At 46.5% G+C, this 13,863-nt stretch overlaps 2 protein-coding genes across 22 annotated transcripts in view; one reads left to right on the top strand and one right to left on the bottom strand.

Moving 5' to 3' along the window:
• Positions 1-13,863, bottom strand: part of TMEM255B (transmembrane protein 255B) — a 111,851-nt gene that overhangs the window by 4,247 nt on the left and 93,741 nt on the right. For 6 of the 14 annotated variants that reach the window (XR_012159673.1, XM_073350622.1, XM_073350629.1 and 3 more), the window contains one exon: positions 7,924-8,070. The exons of 2 other annotated variants lie outside the window; for them this stretch is intronic. Coding sequence is in view for 7 of the 12 variants with exons in the window: in XM_073350622.1 (XP_073206723.1) it covers positions 7,924-8,070 (147 nt within the window). In the remaining 5 variants the exon portion in view is untranslated. Of the gene's footprint in view, positions 1-6,417; positions 6,795-7,923; positions 8,071-11,646; positions 12,092-13,863 lie in introns of those variants that run through there. 6 more of the 14 variants (XR_012159671.1, XR_012159672.1, XM_073350614.1 and 3 more) reach the window with 4 other exon arrangements.
• The window catches only part of GAS6 (growth arrest specific 6), a 155,281-nt gene that overhangs the window by 82,596 nt on the left and 58,822 nt on the right, over positions 1-13,863 (top strand). The gene's annotated exons all lie outside the window — the stretch shown is intronic.

The following is a 13,863-nucleotide window of genomic DNA, read 5'->3' as shown; positions in this document are numbered from 1 at the left end:
AGTGTATTAAATTGCCCTATACAGTGTACTACTTACAGCTGCCAGTCCTTGTGCGCCATAAGTAGCCCATGCTTACAGGGAGAAATTTAATACAGTACACCTGGCTGTTCACACTGCCCAGCAGGAGCGTACAGCCCCTCTGCCCAGAGCGCTGGCGGCATGGCAAGCTGAGGCTGCGGGGGAGAGGCCGGGAGCTCAAGGGCCAGGCAGGACAGTCCCATGGACCGGATATGGCCTGCGGGCTGTAGTTTGCCCACCTCTGCATTAGAGAGTAAACTGTGCTCTAAGCCAATTTTAGAAATAGCTCTAACATAGTAAATAAAAAAACTCTGGCTTATAGCTGTGTAAAATATAAACTTCCCCTGTCACCATTTTTTTTTTTTACTGGTCTCTGCTTGTGGATATGGAAATAAGAGGCAAAACAAGGAGCTTTTATTGACAGTTTAACAGTTTGTTTTCAAAAATAACATTCTACCTTTTTATAACAATATGATTCTCCTCTAGCTCTTCCACGGTTGAGATTAGCGCAGTGTAGACTGAGGTCTAGTCCCTGAATTTTTAGCTGTTACTTAACCAACCAGAGACAGGCACTTTTAATAATTTAACCCCATGTCAAAATCCCATTTTCCAGAGTTAGGAACTTAGGCCCAGATCCTCAAATGTATTTAGGCCTCTAGAAGTCAATGGGAGTTAGGTGCCTAAATACCTTTGAGGATCCCTTGTGAGTCTAGGTCTCATAGAGACTCACTGGGACTTACTTAAGCTCCCAAGGGCTAAGTCCACAAACCACTCCACCTAGTGCTTAGGTGGCTTTGCATATACCTACCCATGGCAACTCTGTCTCTTTCGGCCTCTAACTCTGAGCACACCCACAGAGTCTGGCCCCACACAAAAGACAGGTGTGTGTGTCTCGACTTAGCGGTTAGGGCACTCAGCTAAGATGTGTGAGACCCAACTTCAGATCCCTGCTCTGCCTGAATGCGTGTCTCCCACATTAGTGCCCTAACCCCTGGGTGGCAGCATCACTGTTAGGCTCCAAACTCTGCAGCAGGTACTCCTGGAAAGTCTGGGTGGCTTCAGGGCTTCAAGGGTATCTGCATGAGCTGGGAGCCTTGGCCCTGTAGCAAGGAGCCTGGAAGCCTTGAGAATGCCAGCAGGATCCATGACTCTCCGGGCTACTAGACTCCTGCTGTGGAGCCAGCTTCCAACTCAGCTCTCTGAAGATCCCTTTCTGAGGTAGAAAACTCCCCTTTCATTGCATGGGAGCCTGGGCACCTCAAGTGGAGGTGAGGAGTTAGACACTGCAATGCTCAGCATTGCAACTTCCACATCCCTTTGTACATCTCGCCCTATGTCACTTTTGAAAATGGGACTGAGAACATGAGCAAAATTGTCAAAACTGCCTATACAAATAACTAACATGGCACCCTCAATTTGATTAGGTTTATATGTAAAAGGAGACCAGTAGGTGGTAACTGTCATTTTTGCTTTCTGGAAATGTGAGCTAAGCTTTGGGTTAGGACTAAAGATTTACTCAGTAGTGGAGGTGGGTAATGTCTAAGAATTTGGCCATTTCAGAACAGATTATTTATAAAATGTCCCAAAATGGAAATGATTATTAGAGAGCCTGCTCTGAACATCTTCACCAATCGTGAGTTTGCTCACATACATAAGCCTTTATACTAGTGCTGTAACTAATTCCCTCCACACAGCAATTTGATTATCTCATACATGGAGCAAGGTTGTTTTTTTCCAGAAGGATTAATAGCTTCCATCTGTGGAGGCTAAAGCTTGTATCTGATCTCTCCTGGTGTGCAGGTGGTTCCTGCCTCTGATTGTCATGAAAAGGCAAATGAACACACTTCCAAAAATATTTAACAATATAGGAAAAATATAAAGTAGTTTTTTTTTAAAACATTGAAGAATTTTGGATAAAATAGTGACATTTATTTTTGAAAGGTGAGGGGGTTTTTATGTGGCAGAACACTAAATACTTAATATGCATCTCTTCAGTTTAGTTATTTTCTTTGTCATATCTTTTAGTTGTTCCTCACACCAGCTCATACTGATTTGAACTTAATGATAATCTTTAGAAAGTCATAGGTCCATTGCCAGCTGAAAATGAGCCCTGATTACTAGACTCTCTCTAGCACATTACAGTCTATAATACACACAAGAGTAATTGTGGTGAATTAAATGACCATATTCAGTTTTCAGAATCTGAAGTTCTAAGATTGTAGGGTATCATTTTCAGGCATGCAGGCTTTTATGTGGTGCTTATTACTTTACTTTCCTGGCCTTCATCATTGTAGTATCTGAGCACTTCACCAACATTAGTTAATTTTTATCTGCACAACACCCCTGCGAGGAACAGAGTTATTAATTGGTTCCTCATCTGTAGAAAGGAAATAAGGTACAGAAATTAAGTGATGTGCCTAAGGTCAGTGGCAGAGCTAGGAGCTGACTTCAGGGCCCCAAGACCAGTCCTGAGCTTTACCCACAAGATCTTCCTTTCCATTAGGCCTTTGCTGACTTTACACTGTACTGCTCTGCTGTTGCCCCATGCAGCAGTTAATCTATCATTTAAAGGAAGGGCTAGATCACCAGAGAAACACCAGCAGGACAGCAAACTCAAGGGCATTTGTTTTTTAAACCCTGCTCTTGTCAAAGGCCAATGGCACGGAAATGCAGAAAGGTGAGGGAGCCAGTAGTCACAGATGGAGCAGGGAATGTCGAGGATTTCAGGGCAGCAGCAAAGGATCAAACATTAGCTTTTCAAGTAGATGCAGCTGTGAATTCTCTGTGCGTGTGCGCATGCCCTCTGCACCAGAGACGAAGAACTTTGCCTAGCAGTACCCGCAGGGGCGGCGCTTATGCCCTGTGGCCATAGCCCCTCCCCTGGTTGCGTAAGGGCAGCACCAGCCCGACCCCTCAGTTCCTTCTCACTGATCGTGACTAGAGTCAGAGCTTTATGGTGTCTTCACCTCCCACTTTCACTCTCAGTTTTCTGACTAGTACCTTAGGCTTAGTTTAAGTGTTGTTTGGCAGCCTTGCGTGATGCCCTCACCAGGGTTCAAGCATTTTTCATCTTGGAGGGGGGCCATCCCCAAGAGCAACCCCCACAGCAGGTCCTTGTTGAAGGACACATTAAAGAGAGTGGCTCCCTCTGCAAGTCAGTCACAAAGAGGACTTGTGGTTGAAGCAGCATCTTCTGGAACAGGCCATGAGGCCCACTTTGGCTCTGAGACCCTCATCTGATAGGTGGTCACCTTCAGATCTGGCAAATGATGCCACTCTGCGCTTAGTCTCTGGCGTCTCCCCCAAGAGGAAAAGGGGTCATTCACTCCCCTCTGGCCAGGAAGAGATCTCATAAAATGAGCCAGAACCATTCCAGGGCTCAATGAGATTCCTCCTCCTCTTCCAGGAGGAGTGCTGACCAGCACTGCACTCCCTCTGGCATGTGGGATGGAGCAGGTCCATTCACCTGCTCCTCGGTACCATGTGGTGAGCAGCAAGGCCCTGTACTGTTGACTCGGTTCTGGCCATGGGACATCCATTGAGTCTGGTACCAATGAAGTTGGCACCAGTACTGATGGTCTCCATACTGATGGCATATGAGCTGGCATTGGACCTGCTTTGCCTCTCCATCCTGGACTCTCTGCTAGTTCATGAGTTCTCCAGTGCTATGGCGTCTACCAGCTCATCCTCCATTGTGCCCCTGGCACCCTCTAGCTATGTGTCAGAGATGCTGGGTACGCTGACCCTGCAGCTCCTACCACCTGAGCCGTGGACTGTGGATTTGAGGTTGGGACTGGCACAGAAGGCCTCCTTGAAGTTGGTGCATCCTTCAGCACCATCATTGTCTTGGCAGCAGATCCCATCATTAAGTGCAGTGCCTTAATCAGTGCCGATGCCTCTGCCAGTACCAAGTGTGAGCATGTCCCATTCGGTGCCACTGGTGCTGATTCCCCACCCCTCTTTGGCACTGATGCTCCCTCCCGACTGGGCTTCAAATGAGTCTGAGTGGTTGTTTGCCCCATCGGGGCTGGCTCTCCTTTGTTGCCACAGAACCTCCGGGATTCCTCAAGGTCAGGGTTGTCCTCGTCGGATACACACCAGAGCTCACCCTTGGATCATTATTCACACTGAGATCAGCATCTGCTCCACAGTTGGGACAGTGGTTCTTGGCCCAATGCCTGCTGGCCACCAATGCCTTATGCATTTGTCCAGTGGCTTCCTTGGAATCTCTGGGATGTGCCTCGGTTCCTGAAGTCACTCTCAAGAACGTGATCACTGGTCGCGACAGTAACTCCTGCTCCCATATCGTCTCAGCTGCAATTGACAGCTGAGTCCATTCCCCTGGGACCTATATAGCTCTTCCAGCCAGATCCTGTGATGCAAGAATAGAATCCATCATTGGCACAGCAAACTGCCTCCTCGTCCTCCCCGGATGAATCTATTGTGCTGGAATCTTCCTCTTCCTCAGTGCCCAAGGACTTAGTTTAAGGCATACCAGGGACTCCCAAGGTAGCGGCTATACACCTCAGGTATCCAGGCAGAAGTCCTGCTGGAGAGCACACATAAGCTGCTGGGTATTCTCCAACCATCAGCTCCAGGGAGAGTAGCCTTCCTACTAAATGAGGCTCTCAAGGAGCCTGCAAAGGCCCTCTGAAAGACCCCACCTTCCATTGGTCACCTATGGCGAAGAGATCAGAGAAAAAGTACCTCATTCCAACGCGCCCAATGTGCGGCAGACTATTGAGGTATCCCGAGATACTTTGCATGCTTTGGGAGTATATATTCCAGCTGTTAAGAGACGCCACTATAACAGTAAGTGGCTGCAACAGCAATACAGCTCTCAGCGTTTTTTTGGACTATCGTCCCTTCCTGTGCAGCAGCAGGACAATGCCATAAAGAGCCACAGATCCCAAAAGAGAAGGTCCTGTGGTTCAGGGTTTAACCAGCTGGACCTCTCACTCCTGGTGCCTAGCGAACACCCATTTTGATTTGTGTGTCCAGGACAGCTGTCCAGTGGGAATCTCTCCCCCATCTCCCCTGTTCGGGGACAGGTTGGACAGGTTCGGGGACAGGTTTACAGTGTTTGGAACTCTGTCACAACAGACATCTACATCCTAGGCACCTTCAGGTCAGGTTATGCCAATGGTTCTCAAATTTTTGCATTGGTGACCCCTTTCACACAGCAAGCCTCTGAGTATGACCCCCCTTTTACATTAAAAACACATTTTTATATCTAACTCTATTATAAATGTTGGAGGAGAAGCGGGGTTTAGGGGTGGAGGGTGACCTCGTGACACCCTACATAATAACCTTGTGACTCCCTCAGGGGTCATGACCCCATTTAAGAACCCCTGGGTTATGCCGTACAGTTCCTCTCCATCCCTTCTTCCCACCCACTACCACATCCCCTTTCAGGGACTCCCTCATGAGACACTGCTCCTTGAGCAGGTTCACTTTTTACTGGCTTTGGGAGCCATACAGGAGGTCCCCCTGTAACATCAGGGGCAGGGGTTCTACTCCTGGTATTTCCTGGTCCCAAAGCCCAAGGGAGAGATGAGACTTATCCTCAATCTCCTGTTCGGCCAAATGGAAGCAATTCTCGGTATGATCATTAGCCTGTGGAGTTCAACCGATGCTACCTTGTGTCCAGGACAATTTGGAGTACCTGTTACACCTTCAGCCTTCTGGTCTTGCATTTAGTTAATTGGGACTCCACCTGGCTGCAATTCCAGCATTTCATCTGCCCATCAATGGGAAGTCCGTGTTTTCAAACCCCATGCAGTGAGGTGCTTGAAAGGAGTCACTCATCTCCACCCACCAGTTAAAGAGCAGTTTCCTTTGTGGGACTTAATACTCTTAGTAGCTCTTACGGGATCTCCGTTTGAGCCTCTTGACACTTCTTCCTTCCCTCTTCTGTGTCAGAAATCTGCCTTCCTTGGGGTGATAAGGAGGGGGAGGGATAGCTCAGTGATTTGAGCATTGGCCTGCTAGACCCAGGGTTTTGAGTTCAATCCTTGAGGGGACCATTTAGGGATCTGGGGCAAAAATTGGGGATTGGCCCTGCTTTGAGCAGGGGGTTGGACCAGATGACCTCCTGAGGTCCCTTCCAACCCTGATAGTCTATGATTCTATGATAACATCTGCAAAGAGTCTGTGAGTTGCAGGATTTGATGGCAGAACCTCCTTATGGGTCATTTTCCAGAAACAAAGTAACCCTGCAGCTAGACCCTAAGTTTTTATCTCAGGTGGTTTCCCAGTTTTACTTGAACCAAGTTAGATATCTACCAGTGTTCTTCCGTAAGCTGCATTGAACCCCAGAGAAGCAGCATCTTCACACACTGGATGTCAGGAGATGTCTAGCTTTTTATCTGGATAGAACGAAACCTTTCTGTTCCTCACCTCATCTGTTTGTTTCACATGTGGACAGCTGAAGAGTCAAGCAGTCTCGACACAGACCATCTCCAGGTGGATAACTTCCTGTAGCATGACAGGATATGAAGTAGCCCAGGCTATGCCTCCTCAAGAGCTATGAGCTCATTCCACAAGAGCTCAGACAACGTCAACAGAATTTCTAAATGACATCCCTACATTCAACACTTGCAGGGCAGCCACTTGGTCCTCTGTGCATAGTTTTGCAAACCACTATGCCTGCATTCAGATCAGATGCAAACTTCAGGAAGGCAATCCTGCAGTCCTCCTTTAGATAGACTCTTGAGCCCCACCTCCTACGAGCACTGCTTGGGAAGCCCCTCACATGGAATACTCAGCTGCATCTACTTGAAGAAGAAAGAATGGTCATCTACCCATAAATGTTGCTCTTCGCGATGCGAGGCAGATGTCTATTCTATTCTGCCCTCCATCTCCTCTGCATTGGAGGCTGTACTCCTGACATGGGGGGGGTGAAGGAACTCAAGGGGTCAGGGTGGCGCTGCCCTTCTACAGCCTGGGGAGGGGCTGTGGCCACAGGGAGCGAGTGCTGCCACAACAGGCACTGCTATGCAAAGTTCTTCAGCCCTGGTGGCTGAGGTGCACACCCCTGGACACAGCTCACAGCTCTGCATCACATCTCAAAGAACAACAGTTACAGAGCGGTGACCGGTTGTTTTGTGGAGCCAGAGGGTAGCAGCGGAAAGATGGAGGAGCAGATTAGATTTCTTTGGCTAATTTTGCTAGTCCAGGTGCCAAAGCGAATTCCTCACTCCATGCTTGTTCAAAATTCAAATTATGCTCCGGCAATTGCCATTTTATGATTCAGTTTGTTTCAACGAGTAGAGGATTAGTGACCATGAGAACCGTGCTTCAAAATTAATACCCCATATAGAGAGCCATGGCCCTTCATGCTGCTATTGATGCTATTATTAACCCAGGCTGTTCCCTATGCGTGGGGAAAAATGTATGCTTTCACCTTATCATCCTTCCTTAAGACCTACCTCTGTTGCCATGCTTACAAATCACTCCTATCTGGCACTGAGTAGGCAACGTGGGGAGTTTTGCTTTTCTGCTAAACCAGTCTCATTTATGCTTCTCATCCTCCCAGCCTTCCCCACTCCTCTGTTTTGTCCAACTACTGTCCTGTCTGCTCTAAAGTGAGTTTCCAGGGCAAGGATTGTCTTTGTTTATCAATGCAGCACCTAACACCGTGAGACCTTGATCGGGGTTCCTAGGCACTACCAAGGAACAAATAATAAAGATCAATGAAGGACCCTGGGGGGAAGATCTAAAAACAGACCTTTGCTGTAAGAATAGAGGAGAGTCTGTGTTTTAGGCAACCAATCCATCTTCCCTTCCATCTCCAACTCCCCCAAAACCCCACAGCAGACAGATTTAGCAGTGCAGGATTTATACCAAAGAGAAGCATCTGGCTTTCAAGAGGATTAACAAGAAAAATATCATTTTGTACTCTACCTGGAAAGGTAAAGGATAGGATGGATATGCAGGAATAGCGGCCGCAGAGGGACAAAAACTGGCATATGTCAGGATCTGCTGGGCTGGATTGTACAAGATCTGAGGAGGAGGGGCAGAACTAAAGGCAATTTGGGACAGAGGTGCCTGCTGAACACAAAAGACAACAACATATTAGCAAAATGCAACCCTAGAGTAGGAAAAAGGAAAACTATTTTGACTACATCAAACTGACAGATTACATCATTTGACAGCGTTTGATTTCTCTATTTTCTTATTTCCCCAGCATAAGAAATACAAGTTGTTTTTCCCTTCATACTAATAAAAATGTTATTTTCTGCTTTGATTGTACCAGCCATCCAAGAATCTCAAATATTAATACATTAACCTTCACAATACCACTGTACCCTCTAGAGAAGTAAGTTGGGAAACCAAAGAACTTTGAAATTAAAGCCTCTCTCACACACACACACTTTTACTTTACTCTCTAGAAATAGGGTGTGCTGGGGCTTTTTGGTCTGAAGTTACACAGCTGCATTCTTTTTTGCCTTAAGAAGTGTCCAGCGCTTCCTTGTGCCTAGCTGACGATGCCATGGGCAGGACTCCAGCCCAAGAAGCAACAAGCCTAGAACCCATGAAGAGTGTGGTGGGGGGGGCAGCCTTGACCTCTTCCCCTGAAAGCACCCCTACCCCACAATTTTCCACTCCGCCAGGCACATAACATCCCTACTTCTTGCCATCATTAAGCAAGCATGCTGCTGCACTCCCTGCAGTAGCAGAAATTGGACTGATCCTATAAGGCTTTTCCCCTTGTGCTCTTGAGACATGTGGCACATACGCTACCTAGCATTTGCTATTCCAGGCCTGGCCTCCCACCACCTTTGTTCCATCAGGGAAGACACTGTTGCAGCACTCCTTACTCCACAACCCTTTTGTTGTCGACGTACCCCATGGGCCTGATCCAATGAGTAGCCAGTGTTTTTCTGGAGGTTCTTTTAAGATTAACCCGGCAAATCATCACATCTTGCAAAGGTGACATATGGGTCACGATTCAGCTGCTGCTTTACTAATAGTTTCTGTACATGTAAAACAATCCCCTGAGGCACCCAGTGTCTTATTTGTATTGTTTGGCCAAGTAGGCCCCGACCCTGCAGAGCAACTTGAAGGATTGGGGGCTGTTGTGGCAAGCCATGTGGGACAGAGACCATGTCTTCCAGGCTCAGAGCTACTTAATGAGGAGTAGGGAAGCTTCACAAAATGTAAGTGGAGACAATCTGGATCCTCCCTAGGAATCATAGAATATCAGGGTTGGAAGGGACCTCAGTAGGTCATCTAGTCCAACCCCCTGCTCAAAGCAGGACCAATCCCCAACTAAATCATCCCAGCCAGTTTTGTCAAGCCTGACCTTAAAAATATCTAAGGAAGGAGATTCCACCATCTCCCTAGGTAACACATTCCAGTGTTTCACCACCCTCCTAGTGAAAAAGTTTTTCCTAATATCCAACCTAAACCTCCCCCACTGCAACTTTAGACCATTACTCCTTGTTCTGTCATCAGCTACCACTGAGAACAGTCTAGATCCATCCTCTTTGGAATCCCCTTTCAGGTAGTTGAAAGCAGCGATCAAATCCCCCCTCATTCTTCTCTTCCGCAGACTAAACAATCCCAGTTCCCTCAGCTTCTCCTCAGAAGTCATGTGTGCCAGTCCCCTAATCATTTTTGTTGCCCTCCGCTGGACTCTTTCCAATTTTTCCACATCCTCCTTGTAGTGTGGGGTCCAAAACTGGACAAAGTACTCCAGATGAGGCCTCACCAATGTCCAATAGAGGGGAACGATCATGTCCCTCGATCTGTTGGCAACGCCCCTACATATACATCCCAAAATGCCATTGGCCTTCTTGGCAACAATGGCACACTGTTGACTCATATCCAGCTTCTCGTCCACTGTAACCCCTAGGTCCTTTTCTGCAGAACTGCTGCCGAGCCATTTGGTCCCTAGTCTGTAGCGGTGCATGGGATTCTTCCGTCCTAAATGCAGGACTCTGCACTTGTCCTTGTTGAACCTCATCAGATTTCTTTTGGCCCAATCCTCTAATTTGTCTAGGTTCCTCTGTATCCTATCCCTACCCTCCACTGTATCTATCTCTCTTCCCAGTTTAGTGTCATCTGCAGACTTGCTGAAGATGCAATCCACACCATCCTCCAGATCATTAATGAAGATATTGAACAAAACCGGCCTGAGGACCGACCCTTGGGGCACTCAACTTGATACCGGCTGCCAGCTAGACAAGGAGCCATTGATCACTACCCATTGAGCCCGTCAATCTAGCCAACTTTCTATCCACCTTATAGTCCATTCATCCAGCCCATACTTCTTTAACTTGCTGGCAAGAATACTGTGGGAGACCGTGCCAAAAGCTTTGCTAAAGTCAAGGAACAACATGTCCACCGCTTTCCCCTCATCCACAGAGCCAGTTATCTTGTCATAGAAGGCAATTAGATTAGTCAGGCATGACTTGCCCTTGGTGAATCCATGCTGACTGTTCCTGATCACTTTCCTCTCCTCTAAGTGTTTCAGAATTGATTCCTTGAGGACCTGCTCCATGATTTTTCCAGGGACTGAGGTGAGGCTGACTGGCCTGTAGTTCCCAAGATCCTCCTCCTTCCCTTTTTTAAAGATGGGCACTACACTAGCCTTTTTCCAGTCATCCGGGACCTCCCCCGATAGCTATGAGTTTTCAAAGATAATGGCCAGTGGCTCTGCAATCACTTCCGCCAACTCCTTTAGCACTCTCTGATGCAACGCATCCGGCCCCATGGACTTGTGCTCGTCCAGCTTTTCTAAATAGTCCTGAACCACTTCTTTCTCCACAGAGGGCTGGTCACCTCCTCCCCATGCTGTGCTGCCCAGTGCAGTAGTCTGGGGGCTGACCTTGTTTGTGAAGACAGAGGCAAAAAAGCATTGAGTACATTAGCTTTTTCCACATCCTCTCTCAATAGGTTGCCTCCCTCATTCAGTAAGGGGCCCATACTTTCCTTGACTTTCTTCTTGTTGCTAACATACCTGACGAAACCCTTCTTGTTACTCTTAACATCTCTTACTAGCTGCAACTCCAGGTGTGATTTGGCCTTCCTGATTTCACTCCTGCATGCCCGAGCAATATTTTTATATTTTTCCCTGGTCATTTGTCCAATCTTCCACTTCTTGTAAGCTTCTTTTTTGTGTTTAAGATCAGCAAGGATTTCACTGTTAAGCCAAGCTGGTTGCCTGCCATATTTACTCTTCTTTCTACACATCAGGATGGTTTGTCCCTGTAACCTCAATAAGGATTCTTTAAAATACAGCCAACTCTCCTGGACTCCTTTCCCCCTCATGTTATTCTCCCAGGGGATCCTGTCCATCAGTTCCCTGAGGGAGTCAAAGTCTGCTTTTCTGAAGTCCAGGGTCCATATTCTGCTGCTCTCCTTTCTTCCCTGTGTCAGGATCCTGAACTCGACCATTTCATGGTCACTGCCTCCCAGGTTCCCATCCACTTTTGCTTCCCCTACTAATTCTTCCCAGTTTGTGAGCTGCAAGTCAAGAAGAGCTCTGCCCCTAGTTGGTTCCTGCAGCACTTGCACCAGGAAATTGTCCCCTACACTTTCCAAAAAGGATTCTCTGTGCACTGCTGTATTGCTCTCACAGCAGGTATCAGGGTGATTGAAGTCTCCCATGAGAACCAGCACCTGCGATCTAGTAACTTCCGTGAGTTGCCGAAAGAAAGCCTCGTCCACTTCATCCCCCTGGTCCGGTGGTCTATAGCAGATTCCTACCACGACATCACCCTTGTTGCTCACACTTCTAAACTTAATCCAGAGACACTCAGGTTTTTCTGCAGTTTCATACTTGAGCTTCATACTAGGAAAATGTTGAAAAACCAGTTGTAACACTCTGCCATTCAAAAGGTTATAAGGCAACTCTTTTTCCATTGCCACTCCTTTCTCCCATACTCTGTAGCCATTCATGCTGCCCCTTCCTAAAACTCCATTCTGTCCATGAAGCCTAAGTGAGGAAACGTCGGCAGATTCACATCCATGCTGATCTGGGAAGGTGGCAGTTACAGACATTTCCATGCTGATGGGGCTGAGGGCTTCCTTTTGGTTTTGTGTAACACCAAGGACCAGGTCAGCGCTGAACAAATAACATGGGACATAATAAGAATGATTTTCTATCAAATGTTGGATTGATACATAATTATATAGAAATAATAAATATACATCAATACAATTACAGTAATAACTTTACTGGGTGTTTCTATGGAAGGGGCTGACTCTGAGCTTATTGCACAGAGGTAGCCATGTCCCTTGGAAATCGCTTTACTGAAATGGAAAGGATTGTCCTCCCATTGGTTTCAACAGAAAAAACAGTCGACGTAGCCCCGTTCTAGGTAAATTTCAACATGTATCTAAGCTGTAGGGGGTGCTTTTTTCTAATGAACATGAGTTTTATAGACATCTAATACGAACGTGTACATTAAGACAGAACTGCTCCCCCCTTCCCCCCAGTACTTCTGGCCCAGTCCCTAAATATCTTTGTGGAGCTGGGCCTCTCTCCCTCCATGGCTGGAGAAAGGAAAGTGTGGAACACAGAGACATCCCCTACTCCAGAGAAATAGGGAGAACAAGCTAATGAGAGTAAGGCCTTTCAAGCTGAAGAAATACATGAGTTACTCATGCCAGAATGTGGCTCAGCCCTGAGTCAGAATGAAACATAAAATGCAGACTGAGACTTATCTATCCATTGATATAAACCAAGAGACAGACATGTTTTTTCAACAACAACATGAAACACTGGTATTATATTTGTATCTTTGCAGTTAGCCAATTTCTTTGCTTGTTACATGCTACGTACGTCGGTCCTTCTCACCACAATCTCTGTGAAAACTTTTAAAACCACTGTGCCAGAAACTCATGCACCAGAAGCAACTATGTTCCAGTTTTTGGAAGACAAAATAATATTTTCTTTGCAGGAAAATCTGATGGGTTTCAAAGCAATTGCACTTTGTTTTTCAACTCATTCTCACACCACTATAGCTATAACTGGTAGCTATAACTCCCAAAAGCTACACGTGATTTTTAGTAGACATCCTAGCTGTCTCTTTTAGGTTTCATCCTTAAAGAAATGCCCTCAGTAGCTGTAAAGGACAATGTCTAAATAAACCTTCACACAGCCTGTGGGCATTTCTGAGAATACCACATCATGAAAAAACAGATTATGATTCTCTCACACCAAATTTTATTTTTTTATATCAATCAGCCTCATGCCCTTTTGCATGCCTCTCCTTAGTGTTTTCCCAGTCTCCAGTTTCCTAACAGCTGTTCACTGATACACAGCTACTGAAATAAAGTAGCAAATCAGTAAACCAGATAGTGTAGGTTGCCTAAAAGGAGACTGGAAAATAATTTGCTGCAGTGGATAACAGCAATTCTATTATTGATTTTTGTAACATTTGACACTATTGTGGGGTTTCTCTGTTTAACACATGCTTGTGGTGATTTACACAAATTCAGCTTTAGTTGTAAGCAGATAAAGTGCTCACTCCCACCCCTCCACTCCTGCTGCAGAGGAAATGTAAGCAGCTCTCCGATTTCCTCAGCATTGTTGGGAGCTGAATGAACTTGCTCCGCACTGAGATAATGGTGCATGACTGCTGCTGTAGTTTCATTCCATTGCTTTTTGCTGCTTGGATGCTTGCTTGGCCTGAGTGCTCAAATCTGTAAATGCAAGCTCAGCCTTTCCAGCACGTTGTGATGTGTGAGGGTATGAAACTTGGTCACAATTATTCCGTTTCATGTAGGAACATTTCAATAGGTTTGCATCCCTCATGAACAATGCGATTAAATCAATGCTTGCAGAGGGATGAGTTTCACCCCAATGAGTATTTCTGGAGCAAAAGATCAGTC

The sequence above is a fragment of the Lepidochelys kempii genome, chromosome 1 (genome assembly GCF_965140265.1).
Source record: "Lepidochelys kempii isolate rLepKem1 chromosome 1, rLepKem1.hap2, whole genome shotgun sequence".
Taxonomy (NCBI): Eukaryota; Metazoa; Chordata; order Testudines; family Cheloniidae; genus Lepidochelys; species Lepidochelys kempii.
The sequence above is the reverse complement of the archived record's forward strand: the minus strand, read 5'-3'. Positions and strand labels throughout refer to the sequence as shown.